The sequence below is a fragment of the Schistocerca gregaria genome, chromosome 1 (assembly GCF_023897955.1).
Source record: "Schistocerca gregaria isolate iqSchGreg1 chromosome 1, iqSchGreg1.2, whole genome shotgun sequence".
Lineage (NCBI taxonomy): Eukaryota > Metazoa > Arthropoda > Insecta > Orthoptera > Acrididae > Schistocerca > Schistocerca gregaria.
This window is the reverse complement of record NC_064920.1, coordinates 341,389,643-341,415,380: the sequence shown is the minus strand read 5'-3', so window position 1 is coordinate 341,415,380 and position 25,738 is coordinate 341,389,643. Positions and strand designations below refer to the sequence as shown.

The 25,738-nt window shown below is 36.6% G+C and overlaps 1 protein-coding gene across 2 annotated transcripts in view; it reads right to left on the bottom strand.

Moving 5' to 3' along the window:
- LOC126344437 (uncharacterized) overlaps positions 1 to 25,738 on the bottom strand; it is a 200,293-nt gene that overhangs the window by 97,514 nt on the left and 77,041 nt on the right. For both annotated transcript variants that reach the window (XM_050002020.1, XM_050002019.1), the window contains one exon: positions 10,002 to 10,220. In XM_050002020.1, coding sequence (XP_049857977.1) covers positions 10,002 to 10,220 — 219 coding nt within the window. The remainder of the gene's footprint in view (positions 1 to 10,001; positions 10,221 to 25,738) is intronic.

The window sequence follows — 25,738 nt, the reverse complement described above, 5'->3', positions numbered from 1 at the left end:
GCACAGTATTGTCTCTCGTTATTCTGACCTTATAATGAAATGTATAATCATGCAAAGTAGCTACTGCCTCATCTCTGTGAGGCCTTCGGCATTGTATATTGTCAACAGAAACCAGTCCTGTCAGGTGACAACTTTGCTCATTCCAGCCCTTCAGCAAATTGAAATTAGATATTAATGTAGACTCCTCTTCATCTGTTAGCAAATCAGTACACTTCTTCTTGCAGTTACAATGCTCTCCTATTTCATCTGACATTGTTTTTAGCATTTTAGATACTTCAGATTGTCTACCATAGCTCTGTCTTTTTCTAGACTTACCACTGAAGCTTGACTCTGGATAGTACATCAGCAGTTGAAACATTGATATCAGTAGGATTTTACATGAAATTCAATTCTATCTGCCACAGCACAACATGCTGAAGTGACTGTGAAGGCTGCTCTGTGTTAGTGCAAATCACGGCACGAAATTCAGTTTCACCACACCACAAAATAAAGAAGCTGATGTCAAATCTGCTCAGTGATAGCTTCTGGAATAGATAAGAAAGATCAACAATGACATTATATTTAACAGTGTCAACAATGAGCCTTCCATGAAAGGAGACAAAAAAATCAATACTGCTCAGATATCTGCACCTGCTGGACTTCACTCTTTCTTTCCATGTATTGGATGGACTTGACCTATTTTCTCTGTGTGTACCATATTAAAATCTGGCTACAACTCTGTGACTATACCCATCACATTCATTTAAGTTCACCAAACTGAAAGTACATCTGATGAACTTCATAATGATACCACTAACTCATTTTCATGAGATTTGGACTTAAGCTCTTCTTTCTGTGTAGTCTTCAATTTTTGATGGAGCCACACACCTTAAACAGGTCCAATAAAATTTCCATAACTTTTCTATTACCTGTCTAGGAAACACAAAAATATATAAACCTAAACCTGTTTATGGCATTACCACTGAATTCAGTTCTGTGAAACCAAGTTATGGCGAGAGCAGGTTTTATTTTGTATTTTATTATAAAAATTGCACTTCCATTCTTTGTTATAATCTCACAGATCTTTGCAAAAGTGTAAATCAGCAATATTGGCCTGTAGTTTCCTAACTATCCTCTGTTACCCTTTTTAAATACTGGTCTTTAGATTCTTTGCTTCTAGTGAATCTGGAGAAACATCTTCCTCTATTTTAGCAGTCAACACCTGTGTTAAAGGTTTTTGTTGATATTCCCTGTATTTCTTTGTGAATTATAATGTAACAACATATAAGAAAGGTGAATATTTGATTTTTAGTTGCTTTACTTTGTTTGGAACTTCCATTTGAGTTGCTATGATGAATCATATGATATCATTTACCTGTGGAATTTTGGTATTGTGATCACTTTATATGTTTAATTGTGTCATCTCAGTTTAACTGCTACAGTCACAAAACAAATGTTGAAGCTATTTCATATTTCTTGAGGATCTACATCACTTTCAACATTTCTCAGTATACTGATGTCTTGTGTCTTTTTTGTTACTTTTCTACTCTTGTCACTTTTGAAGGACCATAAATCTTTTGAATAGTTCTGTGAGTTATACATTTTGTTTTTATTACAAATCTGTAGTGTTCTTTCATTTTTATTTTCTACTGAGTATTTAATGCCTAAGTCTTTGTCACTCATTGTATTCACAACAAATGGGTCCCTCTCATCCTGAGGCTTGAGTGACCTGTCCTCCATTTTTAACATTCCTTAATCTACCTCCTCTGCTTCTCAAAAAAGAAACTATTAACTCTAAAAGCTGGTATAGTGTATATCCTTTTTTATGTGTGTCTGTTGGTAGTAATGACTTTTCTCCTAAAAAGGTAATCCTGGACAGCAATTATGTATCATAATTTTATTGTTTCCCTACCTACCACATGACAATAGATCCAGGGTGTCTCAAAATAAAATTTATATTCGAAGTGTCAAAATAAAACAGGGTTAAAGTAAATCAACTAAAATCTTTATTTCTTATTGAAATATACAGTTAGGAATTTAGTTATAAAAAATAGTATCATTTAAATGAATCCAGCATACCTACTGTGACGAAGCAAGCTAGGATATTTTTACTTCCCCTCTTTGTTTTGCCATCTGCCTCCTTAAAATTAATTTTTTTCATTTTTGAATTAATCATCATTAACATACGTGAGTATAATTTACATTTTCATAAAAGAGAAGGTTGGCCCTCAGTTTTAAAGTATATAACACCATATCTAATTTTGTGCTTAGTTTTAGGTATGGAATTGATCTAATTTATTTCGACTACTCCGAGTTAGTATATTTTGTTATAGGGTGAAATCAGTAATTGTTTCATAACTTAAATTCTACTGTGACTTATAAACAAATAAAAATTCTGTACTAATTATAAATATTTGGAGGAACAACTAATAGTTTTCTTAAAGTATTTATTTGGCTCTATTCGAAAACACATTAGCAAAGCCAGCCCTTAATTAATTCCAAAGTAATTTCCAGTTTCATCAAAAGTATTGCTTGCATAACTATATATGTTAATTTCATCATTGAAACAATTCAGCTTAATCCTTGTAGCAAAAAAAGCTGTTACAAAGACAGAATTTTTCGATGTATTCAGTTAATTTTATGGTTTAAGTTTTAATGGTAATTTCTGTAAATTTAACTTCAAACTATGTGTAGTTTCAGTACCTATTATTGTGATGATATATACAGGCCTGATTTTTGGTCACGAGACAGTCAGTCCATGGCCAAGTTTCAGACAAGGAACCTGTGTTGGTTAGAGTCACAACAATGCATCAACTTAACATTGAAACAATTGTTACACCAATAGGCCACGTGTTAAAGCAATGACAATGTCTGTTCCATACATACCTGATTATTCCAAAAGAACTGTGAATTATTTGGTTATGATTTACTGCTTGTAGATCTAACTAAGGAACTATTGTAGCAGTATGTGGACGTACACCTGCAACCTATTAATGAGTCTTATGGAAAGTTAAAACAATAGCGCACTGGCCATATAACTGTGTAATACTGGGGAGGGGAGGGGGGGGGGGGGCTGGCTGTGAACAGTTACAGTGAAAGACTGTGAAATGCAAGTGTACACCTGTCAGCTACATCATTTAGACAGTAAACACCTCCTGGTTTTGCAGCCAGTACGATGACCCTGAGGACAATCAGCGAAGAGATAAAGCAGGGAACATCAGCACACAACATTACTCATTTAAGTGATGAACAAAATCTTTCATGCCATTTCAGCATATAGACACTGGGATGGCTGCTACTTTGCTACAGATATTTTCATCAGTTGCTCCAGAGAAGTTTGATTATTGACATACACTTTAGATTTGACATACCATATTTTACAGATCATAAGACACTATGGAACGTGAGAAACACCTTAAGTATTCAACAATTTTTTTTTTTAAATAACATTTTTATCACTTTTATTATTAGATTGCAAAGCCAGACTACAAAAAGAATCTTCGTTTATAAAACCAAATTGACCTTTAAAATCGTTAAATTTCTTCTTCTTCTTTCTCTTTGCTGTCATCATTGTTCTCTTCACATATGAGACAGTCTTCACTGTCATCAAGAGTGTTACTTATGCTACACTTCTTGAAAGCTCTAATGATAATGTATTCTTCCACTCTAGACCATGACAGTTTTATCCACTGATAAACTTTGTTTGACTATATGCCATTTTAATTCATCTTGGGTTTCATCCATCAACCATTTGTTCCATTCCTCTCACATATACAGTTGAAATGGTTTATTTATCAAGACATCAAGAGGTTGTAATTTTGAAGTAAACCCACCAGGAATAATAGCGAGCTGTGTATTTCCGTGTTTCAATTTCTCTTTCACAGAATTTTTCAAATCACTACTAAACTGATCTAACACAAGAATAGAACTCTTCTTCAATAAAGCACCTTTCCTTCTCTGCCACACTCTGTTAATCCAAAATTCCATACCAGCCTTGTCTATCCAATCCTTGTCATGTATGTGAACAAAAATGCTGGTAGTGTTTCAGAAAGTTTTGGCATTGTTTTGCACTTGAAAATGATCATTGGATTAAGTTTAGTAGTGTCAGCACAGCATGAAAGGACAACAATGTAATACTTTTTTTCATGTCCACTTCGTTTTATAGTTATAGTTTTAGCACCTTTCAAGACAACAGTTCTGTTACTTGACACATCACGTGTCAGAGAACTCTTATCCATATTGGCTATGTGGCTTAGTTCCACACTGGTTTTCTTTTGATGTTGAATAATAAAGTCACAGAGAGGTAATATTTTCTCTTCATACTCTTGTGGCATTTTCTGAGATATTTTGGTTTTAGTCCACATGCTAAGTCCGTGGTGCTTCATAAAGCTGTAGCAGCAACTAACTCCACACTTTAAGTCTGTCAAGTTACACTGTGGTGCTAGCTTATTGAACATGCATTTGAATCATTTTTGTATTAATATAAGTGCCATTTTATGGTGTCCCTGAATCCATTTTAATATATCATCTTCTAGTTTTGGCCATTTTTCATTCAGTCCTCTATTTGCACGTTTAGTCTTCCTCATTTTTTTCAGTTCTACCTTACTAACCTTCCAATCATGAATAGCTTTTTCTGTTGTTGGAGGGCCAAAATCCAGCTCAGCTACTCTGTTTCTATGTTCTTCTTCATATGCTATTACTTTCAATTTATAGCCCACATATTACAAATACCTTTTATTTTTTCCATTATGAAACTAGCTGCTAACTAAAATATTGTACTGTTACCGATAACAGAAATCACTTTCAGACCTAGTTCACTGGTACCGTAGACTGCAATGAAGCATCATAGGTTACACATTGTTCTGGGTTTGTGATGGTGGGGCAAGAGGGAGACAGTGTTAGCAAGCTTGTGAATCCCCTCAACTCATGTTTGTCGCATTGATGCACTGCAAGCAGTTGAATCCAATGTTGCCGGATAGAGATAGGTTTCCTGTGGCATCAAATATATGACCATTTTTGAGACTGGCTGGAATTTTAAATCAAACATTGTACATTTTTATATTAATTTGAAGTGTAAGACATGCATGAATTTTGGAGGCAGTTTCTTAAAGAAAAAATTGCATCTTATAGTCTGTAAAATATGGTAGCCCTATAAGGAAAAATCCACGATGTTCAAATCTAGACTGTCTGAGGGTCAATTTATGCCATCGTTCCTGGAGATCAATTTGCTAGGGAACTCACAGTATAAATGCACTGGACATGAGTGCTGTGGCTCTGTCTTGCTGAAACCTTGTTCTCTGGTTATAACAAGGAAATTTTCACTATTCAGGCACCAAAAAGTCATTTAACATCAGCACGTAACATTCTGACTTCGCTGTAACTGCACGACTGCTCTTGTAGAGACCAACTATTCCTTGATCCAACATCCATGCACTAACTTTCTCATGCTTCTGTGTAGGATTCATCACACTCCAATATCAGCAATCTGGCTTATTGACATCACTGTTCATGTTAAAATGAGTCTGAACAGGAAAAAAAAAGACATTGTTAAATGAAGGGCACCGTCACATCATTACCGGTAACGAATTGCACCATATGTCTAGCATTCTGAGGCTTTAACACTTGCACCAATTGGAGTTTGTTGAAGTTCAGTTTAAGGTCTGCTTGCAGAAATTGGTGCAGTGATGATCTACAATTTAAAGAACTTACATGCTTCTAAAAAAAAAGAGAGAGAGAGAGAGAGAGAGAGAGAGAGAGAGAGAGAGAGAGAGAGAGAGAGAGAGAGAGAGAGAGAGACTTGGTTGAATTCTACATAGAGGATAATTGAATCATTGTTAACATTTGGTTTAAAAATCATGAAATTAGACTGTACATAACATGAACTAAGACGTGGGGACACAGGACGGCATCAAATTGATTTTATAATGGTAAAACGGAGATTTAGGAACAAAATTTTAAATTGTAAGACTTTCCAGGGATAGGTGTGGACTCTGACCACAATTTATTAGTTATGAATTGTAGATAAAAACTGAAGAAATTATAAAAAGGTGGGAAATGAAGAAGATGCCACCTGCATAAATTGAAATAACCAGAGGTGGTTGTGAGTTCCAGAGGAAGCATTAGGGAATCATTGATAAGAACAGGTGAAAGGACTGTAGTAGATGAAGAACAGGTAGCTTTGAGAGATGAAACAGTGAAGTACATAAAAAGACAAGAGTTAGTAGAAATCTTTGGCTAACACAAGAGATTGAGTTTAACTGATGAAAGGAGAAAATATAAGAACATAGTAAATGAAGCAGTCAAAAAGAAAAGCAGACATCTCAAAAATGTGATCGACAGAAAGTGCAAAATGGCTAATGCAGGGATGGCTAGAGGACATATGAGGGCCCCCCAAAAATAACTGGAATCGTAATGCTGCACATCGTGTACTTGTAGTAGCAGGTTGCGCCGCCAGAAGGTTGTAGAAGGAGCTCTGCTGAGTCATTCTGCCACACGGCATCACCCAACAGTGAGAAGAGTGGTTTCTTTAGCAATTATTTGAGTGTGCATACAGAGCAGACATGACATGAGGAAATGGCTAGTCCTTACGAACAATGTGCGGCAGTGAAGTTTTGTTACTTGCTCAGCAAGAATGCAGCAGAAACTGTTGCGATGATTCAGACAGCCTACAAAAACCATGCTCTTAGTAAAACACAAGTGTACGAATAGTTTTCTTGGTTTAAAAATGGAGGAATGGTGGTTGAAGATCAGCCCCGTTGTGGACGACCTTCAGCTACTCAAAGTGAAGACAACATCGACAAAATCCGTAATCTCATCAGTGAAGATTGATGCAGGACAATCGACCAACTCTTGAACTTGTCTGGGTTGTCCTGGAGTTCAATTCAGTGCATCTTGACCATCGATTTGACGATGTGAAGAGTAGCAGCAAAATTTGTGCTGAAGCTTCTTACCAGAGATCAAAGGGATCGTCGTGTTCAAGCCTGTCTTGTAATGAAGGATGTGTTCAAAGATGATCCACATTTTTTCAACAATATCATTACATGAGATGAGTCATGGTGCTATGGGTACAATCCAGAAAGTAAACAACAGTCATCACAATGGAAGTCACCTGGCTCACCTAGACCAAAAAAAGCTCAACAAGTGAAATCGAATGTGAAAATTATGTTGATCTGTTTTTTTGACATCAAAGGGATCCTACACTCTGAATTTGTCCCTGAAAACTAGACAGTAAACCAACAATTCTATTTGGAGCTTATGAAATGGATTCGCAGAAGTTTGTCGCGAAAACGTCCAGCTTTGTGGGATTCTGGCGTGTGGTTGCTGCATCACGACAATGCTCCCGTGCACATGGCTCTCAGCATTTGCCAGTTTTTGCCCTCAATGAAAATGACTACCTTGACCCAAGCGCCGTATATCCCGGATTTAGCACCCTTGGACTTCTTCCTATTCCCAAGGATGAAAAGATACTTGAAAGGGAAGCATTTTGTGGATGTGCAAGATGTAAAACGCAATGTCATGAAAGTGCTAGCAGGTATCAAAGACCAAAGACGACGAATTTAAAAGGTGCTTCAAACACTGGAATGAACGTTTGGAGAAGTGTATTAATGATAATGGAAAGTACTTCAAAGGAGATTAAGGTTGTATTTGAAAACAATAAAGTATATGCTTTCTATAAAGAAATTCCGGTTTCTTTGGGTTCCCCCCATGCATGTAAGGATGTAGAAGCATATATCACTAGAACAAGATAGATACTGCCTACATGAAAATTAAAGAATATCAAAGCTCAGGTGGAAAACCAATCCTAAGCAAAGAAAGGAAAGCAGAAAGGTGGAAGGAGTATATAGAGGGTCTATACAAGAGTGATGTACTTGAGGGAAATATTAAGTTAGTGGAAAACGATGTAGATGAAGATGAAATGCAAGATATGATACTGCATGATGAATTTGACAGAGCACTGAAAGACCTAAGCTGAAACAAGATGCTGGGACTAGAAAATATTCCATTAGAACTACTGAAAGCCTTGAGAGAGACAGCCATGACAATATTTTTCCATCTGGTGAGCAAGATGGATGAGAGAGATGAAATACCTTCAGACTTCAATAAGAATATAATTATTCCAATCCCAAAGAAAGCAGGTGTTGACAGGTGTGAAAATTAACAAACTAGTATTTTAATAAGTCATGGTTGCAAAATACTAACACGAACTCCTTACGAATATATGGAAAACTTGTAGGAGACACCTAGGGGAAGATCAGTATGGCCTCCATAGAAATGTTGGAAGACGCAAGGCAATAATGACTCTATGACTTATCTTACAAGATAGGTTGAGGAAAGTCAAATCTATGTTTCTAGCATTTGTGGACTTGGGGAAAACTTTTGATACTGTTGACTGGAATACTCTCTTTCAAATTGTGAAGGCAGCAGGTGAAAAATACAGGGAGCAAAAGGCAATTTGCCAGAAACCAGATGGCATTTGTAAGAGTCAAGGGGAATGAAAGGGAAGCACTGGTTGAGAAGGGAGTGAGACTGGGTTGTAGCCTATCCCTGACATTATTCAGTCTGTATACTGAGCAAGCAGTAAACAAAACAAAACAAAAGTTTTGAGCAGGAATCAAAACCCACGGAGAAGAAATAAAAACTTTGAGGTTTGCCAACAACATTGTAATTCTGTCAGAGACGGCAAAGGACTTGGAAGAGCAGTTGACGGAAATGGACAGTGTCTTGAAAGGAGGATACAAAATGAACATCAACAAAAGCAAACCAAGGATAATGGAATATAGTCGAATTATGTCAGGTGATGCTGAGGAAATTAGGTTAGGAAATGAGACACTTAAAGTAATAAATAAGTTTTGCTATTTGGGGAGCAAAATTACTGATGATGGTCAAAGTAGAGAGGATGTAAAATGTAGATTGGCTATGGCGAGGAAATGGTTTCTGAAGAAGAGAAATTTCTTAGCATCAAGTATACATTTAAGCGTTATGAAATCGTTTCTGAAAGAATTTTTACAGAGAGTAGGCAAATGTGGAAGTTAAACATAGATAATAGACAGTTAGACAAGAAGAGTATAGAAACTTATAAAATGTGGTGCTACAGAACAATGCTGAAGATCAGGTGGGTAGAGCACATAACTAATGAGGTACTGAACAGAATTGGGGAGGAGAAGAAGTTGTGAGACAATTTGACTAGAAGAAGGGATTGGTTGGTAGGACACATTCTGCGGCATCAAGGGATCACCAATTTAGTATTGGAGGGAAGCGTGGAGGGTGAAAATCATAGAGGGAGACCAAGCAATGAATACACTTAGCAGATTCAGAAGGATTTAGGTTGCAGTAGTTATTTGGAGATGAGGAGGCTTGCAGAGGATAGAATAGCAAGGAGACTGCATCAAACCAGTCTCTGGATTGAAGACCACATCAACAACATTGAAACTTTTAGGGTTCAAAATGATTCAAATGGCTCTAAACACTTTGGGACTTAACATCTGAGGTCATCAGTCCCCTAGACTTAGTACTAATTAAACATAACTAACCTAAGGACATCACACACATCCATGCCCGAGGCAGGATTTGAAACTGCAACTATAGGAGCAGTGCAGTTCTGGAGTGAAGCACCTAGAACCGCTCAACCACAGCGACTGGCTTTTGGGTTAATATGGTATTTTTCCTACTGTGCTGCAGGGGCAAAGAATGTAAAATTTTGTAGCTACAAGAGTGTCCTTTCTCTGGGCTCATGCTGCATGGCAAACCCAGTATTGACATGCCTCCAAAAAGCTTTGTCTTGAGCATTTTATTTGTTGCCCTTCCTGGTGCTCACATTTGAATGAACAGCAGTTTTTTGTGTTTATGTAAAGTTCCAGTATCACAGTGAGTTACCTAAAGATAGAATGAACACATACTGAAACTGAACACATTGTGAAACTAGTAATTGTAATTCAGCCATGGGAGAGGTGGTGTTCTAATGATATTTTTCAGATGAAATATTGTGGAGTTATATGAAGTATCTCACACTAAAATATACTTACTCTCATTAACTTTTTCACTAATGCTTCTTTAGTTTTGTTCAAAACCTCAAACAACTGTAATTTGTTATTTGCTCTTGCATATCTTCGCCTGATTTCATCTGCTTTTTCCTTGTTATAATCATTGAGTTCATCTTTCCCACTTAATGTATTGTTAATATTTGTTATCATTGCTGTATAAAACTCTGATATATCCAGTTGTGTATTTGTTGTTGCCGTGTCCTGAAAAGTAGAAACATATACGAACACAAATTTACTTTTTATAGAAATAAGAAATTATTAAACAGTAATAAATGGTTAAAATAAATTATGATAAATGGTGTACTTTATTGTGACTATAATAATGAATTTACATTGAATATCCATTCCGCAACAATGAGCATGCTGATCTGAAACTTCCTGGCAGAGTAAAACAATGTGCCAGACTGGGATCCAAACACGCATAGTTTAACAAGCAATACAAACTATACACACTCAAAGTACAGAGAGTAAGTGTTGCAGTGGTAACTTTGTGCCAGTGAGCACTGTGTGGTGACACGTGGTTTAGAATAATGCATACACAAAAGGGTTGCAAGACCAGTCAACCATGTGTCGGAAAACGTTCAATGCACAGTGGTAGAAGTCAAAGCAGGTGGGGTGGTGCAATCACATCAGGACAAAACCCATGTTGTGACTTATGTGAACTGGAGCTCACTATGTAACAAATGCACCGCAGAACAACATAAGCCAATGTGAACTTTTAGAAGGATTTATCTGGAGTCCAGCAGCACCAACATGCCACCAAGTCCATGCTAGATGACAAGACAACTGGGCACCACCAGCTGCAGCCAAGTGTTTGAGACAGGTTTGGGCCAGCCACCACCTGCATTGAGTCTTTTTGTGGGACTTTGTGCACAGCGCCATTGACCTGACACCCGTGACTGCAGTTGCCAGACTCACACCAGAGGGCAGCATGTCGTATAATGTCTGGGAACTACTGTCAGACCGCCGTCCATTGCTCAGCCAGATATTAGCAATGCAGGACTCCGAACCAACCATCTGGGAGCTGACAATGACCAAGGGAACACCAATGGGGCATGCCTGTCTCACATAGCTAAATACGTTATGTGTATTTAAAGTTGAAGAAAACATTTTTCTTGATCAGCAATGCATCAGGGGGCCTCTTAGCCCAGCAGTCCACCACTCACACACAAATGAGTGCTGACTGGACTCTTCAGAATGGTATCAGGAGAGCTGATGTCGTCGTCAATGGAGTGTGAGCCATGCCCCACAGCATGATGTCTGAACTACAGTCTGTGATATCTTCATTGTGGGGTGAGCAAAACTATTGAAGGCTGAGTAACCAGAGTTCAAGAGTTGTACATAGTGTAATTTACTCTGGTATTCTGCCCTTTGTGCCAAATTTCTGGCAGATGTTTGTTTTAATTGCCATCATTTTGGAGTCCAGGTGGCCCATGATCAGATGTGAGGAATGAGTCTGGTAATATGTAAAGGAATGTTCTGTTTTTGTTATTGTTGAGTCAGTATTTCCAAATTCATAGACATAAGCAAGAGTGATCAAGTGGCAAAATCACAGAGACAACCTGTCACTGATGAGGAAGCCATGCAGTCATTAATTAATCAGATGGTGCAGTTAAGGGCAGAGAATATCTTTGTTATGAACATGATACCAGGAAAGGTTGAGGAGTTGGGGCTGTAGAAACCACAGACTCTAAGAGTAGATCCAGCTGTTGTGAACCTTTTTACTCCGTTTCCTGGTAGGCTGTCTGAGGATGTGTTAGCATTTATAGAATATCTCTTGTCATTGGTTGAAATAAATTGTTGGCTGGACAAGCAGCTCTTGCAAATAGCATGACTGCATCTGACAGGGGAAGTGAAGTCAATTTTACAATGAACATAAGCACTGGACAAGGCAGAAACTTTTGAACCACTGAACAAGGACTGTTACTGAGATGTACAAAGGAGAGTAATGTATGGTTTTTTCCAGAAACAGTTGAATATAATTCATGACACACCTACTGAAGCCATGGAGGATTTTGCAGACAGGGCTAGGATACTTAACATGCATACATATGAGTTCACACAGAGTGATGAGGCAAGCAAGGTGTTGCCATAGGAAGCCAAGTAACACATTCAATGCTCCTCTGAGAGGCTGAACACCAGAAATGTGTAGGAGGTTGAGCGCTAATGTTCCAGGGGATCTTCATATGGCAGTTAGGTTAGCAATGGAATTCGAAGAGATTGGAGATGTGTTTGCAGCAAATATAAGATGTTTCGATTGTGGCCGTATTGAGCATATGCAGAGGCAGTGCTGCCAGCCATGGAATAATAGGGATCGTATGAACTATCACAGGTTTTGTGGGAATAACAGTAGGGGTGGTATGGATCAGCAGCAGTATTATAGGACCAACAGTAGGACCTATCAAATTCAAAAGGGAACCCCAGACCCACTGAGAGGCACTCCCTGTAAATGTCAATGCAATGGTCATGAATGCAGTGGTAGAATTAGCCATAGTGGGGGTAATTGGTGGCAATAAGTATAAGTTTTGTTTGATGTAGGAGCACATGTGTTGGTGGCCTCAAAAGATTTGGTGGGAAAGAGGCGATGGAACCCCACATATTATAATTATTTTTTGGTGGGCGGGGGTAATGCTATATGGTCACTGGGTTCAGTAACAGTGAAAATTCAATTTGTGGCAAACAAGTTTAAGCAGTGTGTGGAAGTGGTGTCTCATGTAGGTGAGTGCTACAGTGTTATTCTAGGGTTAGATTTTCTGCATCAACGTTAGGCCATAATTCACCTTCTATAACAGGTGGTGGAACTTAGTAAGAGGATATCCCAGCTAAGGGAAGCTGTTGTCAATGTTGATCTGTTGTGAGGAGCATCTATTGTACAAGACAATCCAGTTAAACAATGAAGAATGATAGTAAAGTTTAATTCACAAGATAGTGTGTCAAGTGGTGAGGGAAGCTGATGTGCATGAATGTTGAACCTGATTTACTATTTGATATACTGTGTATGTTGGAACTGCTGGTGGCTAGTGAGATAGCAGCATGCTGTTTAGTAAGATGAAGTATTGTACACATACAGGAAAGGGACAGAAGCAAGGTAACATCCATTATTTTGTGTAATTTTAGCAATGAGGAGGTTAACTGTTGAGAGGATTGTTAGTGGCAATGACCGAATTCTGGAAGAGGAAGCCGACAGCATGGAAGGCATAGGCTATGAAAGCGCATCGGATGCCACTAAGACTGCACTGCATGAGAAGGTGAAACATCTAAGGGGACAGAAAGGGAAGAGATGAAACAACTGTTGCTAGAATTTCAAGACTTGTTCTTTCTGTGAGGACTACCATCTGCAACACCTCTGACAATACAGGATTCAGATGGGGAATTAATTGCCGCACAGAGTACCATGGTCTCTGCAGCAGCTGCTTTTGAAGGAGTTTATGAGTCAAAAGTTTGCGAATGGTATAATAAAGGAGCGTAATTGCACTTAGGGGGCAGGAATAGTAACTGTACTGAAGAAGTTATAATGTATAATGTATAAGTTATAATGTATATCACCGGAATACTACAGCACCGCTCACTAGAATACAACCTGATACCAAACTTCTCATAACTCTGTACATTTTATATACACATACTGCCACAAACTATATGGCAGAATGCAATGTTAATGGCACTGTAAGGTTTTGAGTAGATAATCAAGTAGTAGTTTAAAAGCAATTTCTTGAAACAAATTGTAAACAAACACAGCATATTTTGACAAAACTTGTGTGTTTCACAAAAACCAATTTAAAGATCATAACAATCAATATAGTTGGAACTTAAGGAAATGTTACCCACAAAATCAGAACTGCAATTAACAAGAAAATTCTTTTGTGTTATTGGATCCTACATAGAATACTATTTTTGTACAAAAAAAATAATGAAATCCAAAATATACCTTATGATGTGTTCATGTGAAATCACAGTAATAGAAACTAATGTAATTGACCTTTTAATTACAAACTTTGGAAACGCATTGAAAATAGACACCATATTTCTTTTATTTTGTCAAAATCTGTTCACTTCATTAAAAAAAAAAAAAAAAAAAAAAAAAAAAAAAAAAAAAACACTGAATGAGGATATCAAGCAGTACATAGGAAATTCATGAAAATGTTGTCCACAAAAGCCAAGCTGCAGTTAAGAAAAAATTAGAATTTTGTATCCTGCAGTATTGCATCAGATGTGAATGATTATTTTGTACAATAAATTACTGAGTTCGACATTACACTGTATCTCAATTTGGTAATTCATTTGACCTAAAACTACAGTGGCAAGAACTTTTATAATTAATAATTAATAATAATAACTTTTATAATTAATAATTGAATTTTTTAACTGTACATCACGTATTTGGCAATTTCAATAATTACAGCAAAGATGACGTAACTTATCAAACGAAAGTGTTGGTGTGTTGGTATGTTGATAGACACACAAATAAACACAAACACACACAAAATTCAAGCTTTCGCAACCCACGGTTGCTTCATCAGGAAAGAGGGAAGAAGAGGAAAGATGAAAGGATGTGGATTTTAAGGGAGAGGGTAAGGAGCCATTCCAATCCCAGGAGCAGAAAGGCTTACCTTAGGGGGAAAAATGGACAGGTATACACTCGCACACACACACACATATCCATCCGCACATATACAGACACAAGCAGACATTTGTAAAGGCAAAGAGTTTGCGCAGTCAGTCGAGGTGGAAGTACAGAGGCAAAGATGTTGTTGAATGACAGGTGAGGTATGAGTGGCGGCAACTTGAAATTAGTGAAGGTTGAGGCCTGGTGGGTAACAGGAAGAGAGGATATACTGAAGGGCAAGTTCCCATCTCGAGAGTTCTGATAGGTTGGTGTTTGTGGGAAGTATCCAGGTAACCCGGACGGTGTAACACTGTGCCAAGATGTGCTGGCTGTGACCCAGGCATGTTTAGCCACAGGGTGATCCTCATTACCAACAAACACTGTCTGCCTGTGTCCATTAATGCTAATTGACAGTTTGTTGCTGGTCATTCTGACGTAGAAAGCTTCACAGTGTAGGCTGGATGTGAGAAATACCTGGAAGGTTTGGAGAGGGTGATTTTGAGGAAGAGGAGGTGGGTCCCGCTGTGATGGAGGACGGAACTGTTACAGGCAGGTTCCAATTTGAACAGTGTCTTGGGGAGTTGGATCATCAGGAGTACTCCAACCTCAACTCCTTTGGTTCCATCAGATTCACTTGGTCCTGCTCCAAATCCCATGGCACTTTCCTCGACATTGACCTCCATCTGTGTTTTTTACTGTGTCTATCTACCAGCGCTTTCTCATTTGGTAAGTCACAGCCTCATTTTAAATATATTTTTCCCATGTGGAATGTTTCTTTCTATTATATATATATATATATATATATATATATATATATATATATATATATATATATATCTGTGTGTGTGTGTGTGTGTGTGTGTGTGTGTGTGTGTGTGTGTGTGTGTGTGTGTGTGTGTGTGTAGGGGGGGGGGGTTATCAGGTCTGAAGGTGGATAAGTGTGAAGAAGGGGAGTGGCAGATGTGACTGGAAGTGGTGGAATTAGTGATGTGGACTGGGACAGATCAGAGAAGGAGTGCAAGGTGAGGAGGGATTTTTAGGATGAGAGACAAGATAGTGTGACGCTGGAAAGGTGCAGAAAATTCCTCCAGAAGTTCAACAGCTTCATTGTCATACTGGAAAGGTGTGGAAAATTCCTCCAGAAGTTCAACAGCTTCTCCCCCATTTGCTTCAAATGGTCCTACTCAACCCAGCATGCCACCTTCCTAGATGTTGACCTCCACCTCAAAAATTGCTACATCAGAACCCCTGTCTATATCAGACCTACTAACCACCAGCAATATCTCAAGTTCGACAGCTGCCACCCATTCCCTACCAAGAAGTCCCTTAAATACAGCCCAGTCACCAGTGGTTAACGTATCTGCAGTGATGAGCGGTCAGTTGGCAGAGACTGCAGTTGTGGGTGTGTGAGTTGTATTTGCATGAGTGTGTGTGTGTGTGTGTGTGTGTGTGTGTGTGTGTTAGTGTGTGTGTGTGTGTGTGTGTGTGTGTGTGTGTATCTGTTGTCTATTTTTGATGAAGTCTTTGCTGGCTGGAAGCTTATTTGTGACAGTCTTTTTGTTTTACCTATCTGTGACATAGCATCTCCACTATATGTTGAGTTGCAACTTTCCTTTTCATAATATCGTTACATTCCATCCTGGATTTTCCATTGTTCAGTATTAAACAATGGTGATGGTAATTTTGTAAGGGCTAATAACAATTTAGATAATGATGATGATAGGAGTTGTAGGGGTACATGCTGCTACTGAATATAGCAACACGTCCCACTTCCTTTCTCCTGAATCCCTGAAAGATGGTCATGTAGAAACTTTAATTTGTGGTAGCAGTGCTAGTGGAAAGGTTGCATACTGTGAGCACATTTTTTACTTATGCACACTGCACAGATACAAACACAAATTTAAGCACAGTACAGACAGAAGCCACGGTGGATGGCAAGTATTTTACTGATGGCGAAGGAGCCATTTACACTCTGACATTGTAACTTGAGGGAGCCAAAGATGCCAAAAAAAGAAGTAGTCAGGCTGACAATGACTGCTCTTGTTGAATAGAGAAGATTGTATGGAATTAATTAATTACTTACCAACTTTTTGACTTTGAGATACTAATAATCTGCCTGTTGATGAGTTTGGTTACTAAGAGCTTCAATGTGAATGTTTAATTAATGTGTTGTAAATGTAATGGGCTCTGCTAACTAAATAAGGACTTTGAAAAGAAGGGGTTATGTGATTTTGTACCTAGTGGGTAGCAAACATACACCTCCATTATCACAGTGCTTTCCTGCAGACAGTGAAGAAGTCCAACACAGCTACGAGTGGCACTGCATAGCGGGACCACAGCTTCAAGGAGCAACACAAGTGCAGAAAGAGAAGATTTAAATGTTAAGATAATTACAAACATAAGACTGACAGATCAAATTCACAGAATTGGTACCTCTGTTAAGTACTGTCTAGCTGCAAATACCAGAAGTAACATTATACGTGGCAACAATGGAATGGAAAAATAAGATTGTGCTGATATAAAGAAGAATTTCATTACAAAATTGTCAGAAAACACAACATTGCTAAAGACAATAACAGTAAACAGGGCCTAAGAGAAGAAATGTACCTGAAATGTGTTATCACAATACGTGAGGAGGATATTATGTAGTGATGAGAACCAAATAACTAGGTAAGAAACAATCAGAGGTAAATAGAAATGTTGAACTTCAATTTTAATAATGGTTATCATGTGTGACTACTATCAGAGCATGTAATACAAGATCTATTAAGCCATTTACACAGAAGTGTCTGTGAATTGTTTCCACATCTATGACTCCGACTGCAGTTCCTAATGGGAATGCTCCTCTACTTCATATTTCAGCAGCAGGCAGTTAACTGTGGCAACAGCAATGGCAACGGCTACAAGACACATGATCCCAGGTTCACATCGCATCACACACACACAAAACACAACACACACACACACACACACACACACACACACACACACACACACACACACACACACACACACACACAATTATCAAGGTGTCACCTTCATACTACAGCAAAAAGTACACCACACTACATGAGCTGTAATTTGTTATGACTAATTTTAACAAAGTACTACATACTGGTGTCAAGGTGATAAAACATATATTCAAAATAAGTAGTGTTATTAACCATTATCTCCAGGCTTTAGTATATGCCTATCACTAGGTTTATGGATACAAACATGTTAAGTGAAACTTTAGATGAGCTGCAAACCGGATACAAAATTTTATTGTAAAAAATAACATTATTATAAATAATCAGTTTGGATTCCAACCGGGAAAAAACATGCCGGAAGCAATAAATAACTTTACTGAAAAGATATGGAAAGCACTTGACCAGAGGAATAAAGTTCCTGGTATTTTCTGTGAACTTACTAAAGCCTCGGACTCTCTAAACCATGCCTTGCTTATCAACAAATTAGATAAAAATGGGATTAAGGGCAATACTCTCAAATGGCTTACATTGTACCTGCAGAACAGAAAACAAAGGGTAACTATCACTTCAAATGTGGTGAATTATTTTTCAAAGTGGATTACTGTATCACAAGATGTGCCTCAAGACTCCATTTTGGGGCCAATCTTGTTCCCATTCCATGTAAATGACTTATCCACAAATATCAATTCCCCATCAGTTGTGTTTGCAGATGATACTTCTGTTTTAATTGAAGTTGGTGATTCAGAAAAAATTCCAAGCTTCACTGTGAGCACACTGGATACCCTAGAAAACGGGTTCCAGTTAAATGGGTTGAAACTGAACATTGCAAAAACCCATTTGGTACATTTCCAAACCAAACACTCAAAATGTGCAGAGCTTAAAATACAGCACAATAATCAACTTATGGAAGAAGTTGACACTGTCAAATTCCTAGGACTAAATACAGACAAGAACTTGAACTGGAACACACATATTGGCTCCTTATAAAATAAACTAAGCAGTTTTACATTTGCAATGCAGATACTTGCAAATTCTACTGACATTAGTACACAAAAAATAGCATACCATAGTTGCTTTGAATCATTCATTAAGTATGGTATAATTTTCTGGGGAAGTTCAAGTATAGTATCTTGTATACTGAAACGTCAGAAAAAAATTATCAGGTACATGTGTATCGCGCAGAAAATAAAATCTTGTCGCCCATTATTTCGACAACTGCAAATCCTAACTGTACCCTCCACATACATTTATGAAAGCATTTACAGAAGTATTATCTTCCTATACAGCAGGAAAAAATTATTTGAGGAAAATCACTTCAACCACACATACAACACAAGAAAGAAAAATAACTTTATGCTTCCCATACACAAATTGAAATTATATGAATGAGCTCCACAGTATATGGGGAGGACAATATATAACAAATTAATTGTCAAAAACATATTTAATGTTAAGCCAGAGATCCTAAAATTAAGGTTACATCAGATTCCAGGAGAGAAATGCTACTATCCGATAGAAGAATTCTTAGAGGATCACATGATAATTTGAGCTAGGGTAATTTAGTGTTAGATTTTTAGATACAATGTTTATTATTGATATTATAAATGTCTCCACCTTTTGTGTATATAAAACAAAATATTATTACTATGATGCTATATCTAAACACTGGTTTCTATGTTTACAGTACATTTTAAAAACCTTTGACGCGTCCTCTCTAGTTGAATCAAATGATTTTGATTGTGTATGTTATGAGACTAATAAACCACAATTCAATTTTAAAAAAAAAGTCAAGTAGCTTGATAAATTATATGAACTGTCTCAGATTATAACAATAAAGTCAAATGATATGACAGTAGATCGAAGCAGATAAGGTGAAACAGCACGATAGGCTAGAAGGCATGTCTAATGGTATATCAATGCTTAAAACTGCAGTAGGTAGAATTTATCTAATTGAGAAAATCTTAGCAAATATACCTATGGAGTTCAAAACAGAAATGAAAATACAGTGTGATCTGGTTAGGTAGGAGAAAGAGGAAAATTCTAATAATATCAACAAGATCAAACCATGAGAAGACTCTACTTTGATGCACTTTAAAACCGTAGCATTGCAAATCTCAAATACAAAAGGTAAGGTCAAGTATTGGAATTAAATAGAAAGCCTACTGAAAGAGCTGCTGATCAAAATTCCTTAATTAGTTTGGAGAAGTGTATACAAGTATTAGTAAAACAGAATTTACAAGATAAAGGAAACACTATTAGCAGTAATTTTAATTCTATGGATGATACTGTTGATCATCAGAATGAATTTCCAAAATTGTGGCAAGAGTTAAACAATGCTAAATGGAAACTTAGGAATAAAACATCTGCATTGAGCTCTGAGTTATCTACAGAGGTGTTAAAGGAATTACAATTAAGATTAAATTGGATAAAAAATTCCCTTAATTTAAACCCAAAGGTGATTTACATCTGTCATATTACTTAAGAGTATTTTCCAAATCCACATCCCACAAATGGGATGGCTCTAAAAATAGATTTTGCACTGGGAAATTTAGTAGGTGACACTGCAGAATCTGAGACAGTCTATTCTGAGGAATTTAAATTGTGGGAGGACTTCCAGGAAGATTTAAGAGAAAACACTGATCAGTGAATACACAAAAGAAATTAACTTGACAACTGACACAAAATACTATAATAGATCATGTGCTGCATGTAAGAAATACACTGCATATTGATGATGAAAAACATTTCATGCAGATTCTTGTGAGGCGACTACCTCACTGCGTATGAAAAGAGATATTGTACAGTGGAAGGTCTAATGTGGATAACTTATTAATGTTCATTAAAGGGTTAGATACATTAAGCACAGGAAGAAGAGATTATGATCAGGGGAAAAACTGAAGTTCTGGAGTTAAATATCTAGAGAATAATGAGGGCAATTGCTATACAAAAAAATGGCTCTGAGCACTATGGGACTGAACTGCTGTGGTCATTAGTCCCCTAGAACTTATAACTACTTAAACCTAACTAACCTAAGGACATCACACACATCCATGCCCGACGCAGGATTCGAACCTGTGACCATAGCAGTCGCACGGCTCCGGACTGCGCGCCTAGAACCGCGAGACCACCGCGGCCGGCGATTGCTATACATCGAACTATTAAAGGTACAAAGAATGTAATTTTTATTATGTAGACAGGAGTCCCAATCAAAGGCAAAATAAACACTAGGGGAAGTAATAATTCATAAGTATTTGTACTGATTAATGCAAACAGCAATGACAGTGGAGTGTTTCTCCAATCTATCTCACTCTAAACATAATACACATATGGAGACTTATCCTACAGTAGTGACAGAAAACACCCCATATCCTGAAACATGGACCAAAATCCAGAGTATAAGAGACCAATAACAGGCCCATATACTAAACTATTAATAACTTTTACTCAAGCAATACCTACAAGGGAATGGCTATTATAAGAGGATAAAATAAAGGAGGAGGAACAAGTGAAATCATTAATAAGAGGAAATGTGTAGGGAAAGAGTGTAAACACACACATAAACTCGCAAAAACCAAATTTCGTTAGAATCACAGGTATACCTCAAAACAATTAGAAACATAAATACATGTATTATTCTCCCAGTGACATAAGTGTGTACATTAAAGAAATCACTGGCAGTAAAGGAAAACAAATGCATAAGGATCACAATTACATATAAAAATAAATTATTTTAAATTTATGCAAACTTTGTTAGGGGTACCTAATGTTACCTTAGAAATATTATTAGGTATTGATTGATTAGTAAGGCATGAAGTAAAAATGGACTTTAACAATAGATTATTATACTGAAATCATGATTCTCAGAATTATGTTGCAGCATTTAAGCAAATGTCACAGGGAATAGCACTGTCTTATTATTAAATACTATGTAGTTAGTTGCCACTGCTCTAATAAGGCTGCAAGCTCATGAATCCATCTGTAAATGAAGGAGCAACAAAATGATTTATACAATATTTTACTGAAGTATAGTAGTGTGTTTTCTGATAAGCCAGGAGTGATAGGAGACTACATTTGTAGCTTTAAAATAAAAGATCATGAATCACTCTTTTGTAAACCATACCCAATTGCACTAAGTTTAAGACCAGCTGTGAATGAAGAAATAAATAAGATAGCTAGAAAATAACCTGACAGAAAGGAATTTAAGCATATACAATAACCATTTACTAGTTGTGAAGACAGCCACATGAGGTGTGTGCTTAATTTTAGATACTCACACAAACATGTAAAAATGCAAATGGACATATATATCAATAATTGTCAGTAATGTGTGAGCAAAGAATGTACTTCAGTTCAGTGGATCTCATGACCAGGTGTTGGCAGGTAAAATTGCATAATGACTCAAGATAATATACTACTTTACTCTTCAATGGTAGATCTTATCAGTTTACAGTATTACTTTTCAGTTTAAAGATATTGGTCTTGGTGTTCACATCAGCACCAGATGATACTCTGGATAAGCAATTATTAGAGGGATTAATTACATATGTAGATGATATATTACTAATACCCAAGACTTGGGAGAAGTATATTATTAACTAAAGCGTAACATAAATTTTATGAAAAAGACATCACAATCAAACTTTCAAAATAACATTTTGGAAGGGAGAACTAAGATTTCTAGGGCACCTTACACAAACGAAAAGAATCAGACCTGATCCAGAAACAATAAGAATTTCAAAGATCATCCAAAACTGAAAAATGTCAAACTTTTGTTATCTTTTCTGGGTTTAACTGGATTCTAACACCACTACGTAAATGGCCAACCAATGAATTATCCAAGGCTATTACCACTGTTGAGGCGAAGGGGAAATTTGTTATGAGATGAAGGGGTGTCAGAAGCATTTAATAATATTAAAGAAGTGTTAATCAATGGACACTGAGCTTAACAATATAACAAGTGAGAAGGAATGGTTGACAACTGTATGGAGCATACAAAAGTTTCAACTGCTCATCTAGCGATCTAACATCATAAGAAACATAGACAACCATGATTTAGGCTTTCTTATTGGACACAGACTATTACATGTAGTTCAATGCAGTGGGTATTTTTCCAAAGATAATATCAAATACAAATAAATTATATAAAAAGTTCAGAGAATATAGTACTAGATGCATTGTCATGATTCTCATTAGGCATAAATGACATTAGATGTGCTGCCAGACCAGGAGTTATTTTTCAATTAAATGTCTGAATATAAGTTACACTAATGGTGAAGTGCAGAGACAAGCACTGAAAAAAAAATCAAGATGTAAAAACTGATGAATATTTTGCTAATAAGGGAGAAAAATGACAAAGCTAGCTAAGTGGACAATAGGTAAAGATGCACTGTTTTGGAAGTTGTGAGCTGTTGAAACACAGTGGAGGTTATGCAGTCCACAAACGGTGGAGCGTGACCTCATATTGTTTATACATAAAGGCTTCGGGCACTTTGGGATGCATAAGGGTATCAAACATAAGTGTAAATAGTATTATTTTAAGAATTCAAGTAGAAAGAGAAGAAAAATACTAAGACCATGTCAGGTATGCTACAAAGTCAAAGAAAATAACGTTAATGTCTCATACACAATGTATCCTACAATTCCAAAGACACTACATGATCAAATGATGGCAGATTTTTTGGTTAGTTACCAAAAGGGATTTGAGAAATAAGATACATTTTTGTCTTGGTGGAATGTTCATCCGAATATGTAAAGCTATATCCCATAAAGCAGGCTATGAGAGGCACTATAATAAATTACTTAAGCAAATGTTTTGTGGATGTATGAAAACCATGAAGATTGTTAATGGATAGTGGGTCACAGTTTTCTAGTAATAACTGCATAGGATTCTTAGCATGGGAAAGAGACAGGCATAACTGTATATCAATAATGAATCATTCAATGTTGAATAAGGTATTACTATTATTATTATTATTATTATTATTATTATTATTATTATTATTCCTGAGTTCCAAGTAATCTCAAATGAGCTATCACATATGTATGCAGGGCTATCACCTGTAATGAATTGTGAATCGTGTTTTATTCATCACATGATGTACATTTGCAATCCAGTTGGTTTGCATACACGAGACATGTCAAAAATTTATAAAACAGTTACAATGATTTTTGCATTAATAAGTAATAGCACTATAATACATAATAACACTATAAGGATATTTCTTGGAATGTGTAACACATTGTATCCAGCTCAAATTTCCAGCTTGTCCTGCAAGAATTCATTCACTGAGTAATAACACTTCAGTTTCAGTACCTCATATGGCTTTCTTTTAAGTGAACCTAAGTTCATCTACATCAACTTGTTCCTTTTTCATTTATTACAGATTTTCATTCCCATGTATTGAGGTACTTGGCATACAGTCTGAGGTGGTGGGTGGGGAGCATAAAATTTTCTTTGTTTCTAGGATCATGTGAATGGACAAAATGGTTTACCTCAAATAATTCATGTCTGGTGTGCAAAAATATAACAATCTCATATATGTATAAGGATGGCACAGTTGATTTTTAAGTTTTCTAAATTATGGTCGAAATGATTCTTTGTGATTTGCAGTGCACATATTCTGAATGATATTTTTTATTTTTAGTTTTAGCATCCACATTATGTTTGTCAAGTTACCCTAAAAAACAATATAATACCTAATAATGGATTTGAAGTAGCTTGTATATGCTACTTTTCATGTGTCCATGTCAGTTGCAGTTGGTAATATTTGCACTGCAAGTACAAAGCTGTTCAGTTTGTTTGCCAGGTATTCAATGTGTGCCTACAAGCTCAAATTTTTAACTACATTTAAACCTAAGAATTTGACTAAGTCTATTTCTTCTATATCTTGGTTGTTTTTTACAATCTGAATCTGCTCACATTTTGACTGGTTTTGAACTGTATCACATGAGTCTTAGGTATGTTTAGATTCAACCCATTTAACTGAAACCAAGTTTCTAAGGTACTGAGGATACTGATGACAGATTTTGGAATTTTTTCCAAATCCTCATCTACAACTAACACGGAAGCATCATCTGCAAACAGAACTCATCAGGAGCTGATATTTAAAGGTAAGTCATTAACATAGAAGAGAAATAGGACTGGCCCTAATATGGAGCCTTCTGGAACACCCTGAGATATTTTTTTCAGTCAGAAAAATAATATGTGCCATTTGAAGAAATGCTAATTCTTTGCTTTCTGTTGGATGAGTGGGAGTTAAGCCATTGTAGGACACTGCTGCTAATGCCATACTTTTCAAGTTTGTAAACAAGCCATGCATGATTTACAGAATCAAACGCCTTTGGAAGGCCACAGAAAATTCCTGCCACCTTATTTCTCTTGTCTAATGATGTAGTTATTTTCTCAATGAAACTGTTTACTGCATCTATGGTGATTTTCCCGTGCTGAAAACCAAATTGATTGTTTAGAACAACAGAATATTTTGCAATGAAGTTTTGGATTTGTGCAGCAGGACATTTTTCAAATATTTTAGGTAGGACTGGGAGAATCGAAATAGGACACTCATTTCCCATGATCTGTCTTGATCCCTTCTTGAAGAGTGGTTTGATCCCAGCATATTTCAGTACCTCTGGGAAACAGCCCTCTTCAAAATATTGATTTATTATTTGAGCTAGTGGGTTTGCAATTCTATAACTTTCATGGCTATTCCATCCCAACCTGCAGATTTTTTGTTTCTTAATGTTAGAATAGCATTTTCTACATCCTCCACAGAAACTTTTAAGAATTTTGTAAAGTTTTCCGAGTTTTTGACTAGACCAAATGGATTTACTTTGTTGTGATAATCTGTTACATCTACACCAGACTTAATTAAATTTGTAGAGAATTCAATATAGTACTCTGGTATTTGAGTTGGATTTACAATAGATTTCCTTCAACGTCAATTTTTGAAGTTTCTTGGTTACAAGCCTTAACAACAAACTCAGATTTAATGACTGAACACACAACCTTTGTCTTATTTTTATGATTTGAAATTATCGTGTTATTTGCCAGTTGTTTTACTGCCCTGACAATTCTTTTAAATATGGTATTATGAAATCAATATCTTTATTATATTTTAGTTCCCTGTGCAGTTGCCTTTTCCTTA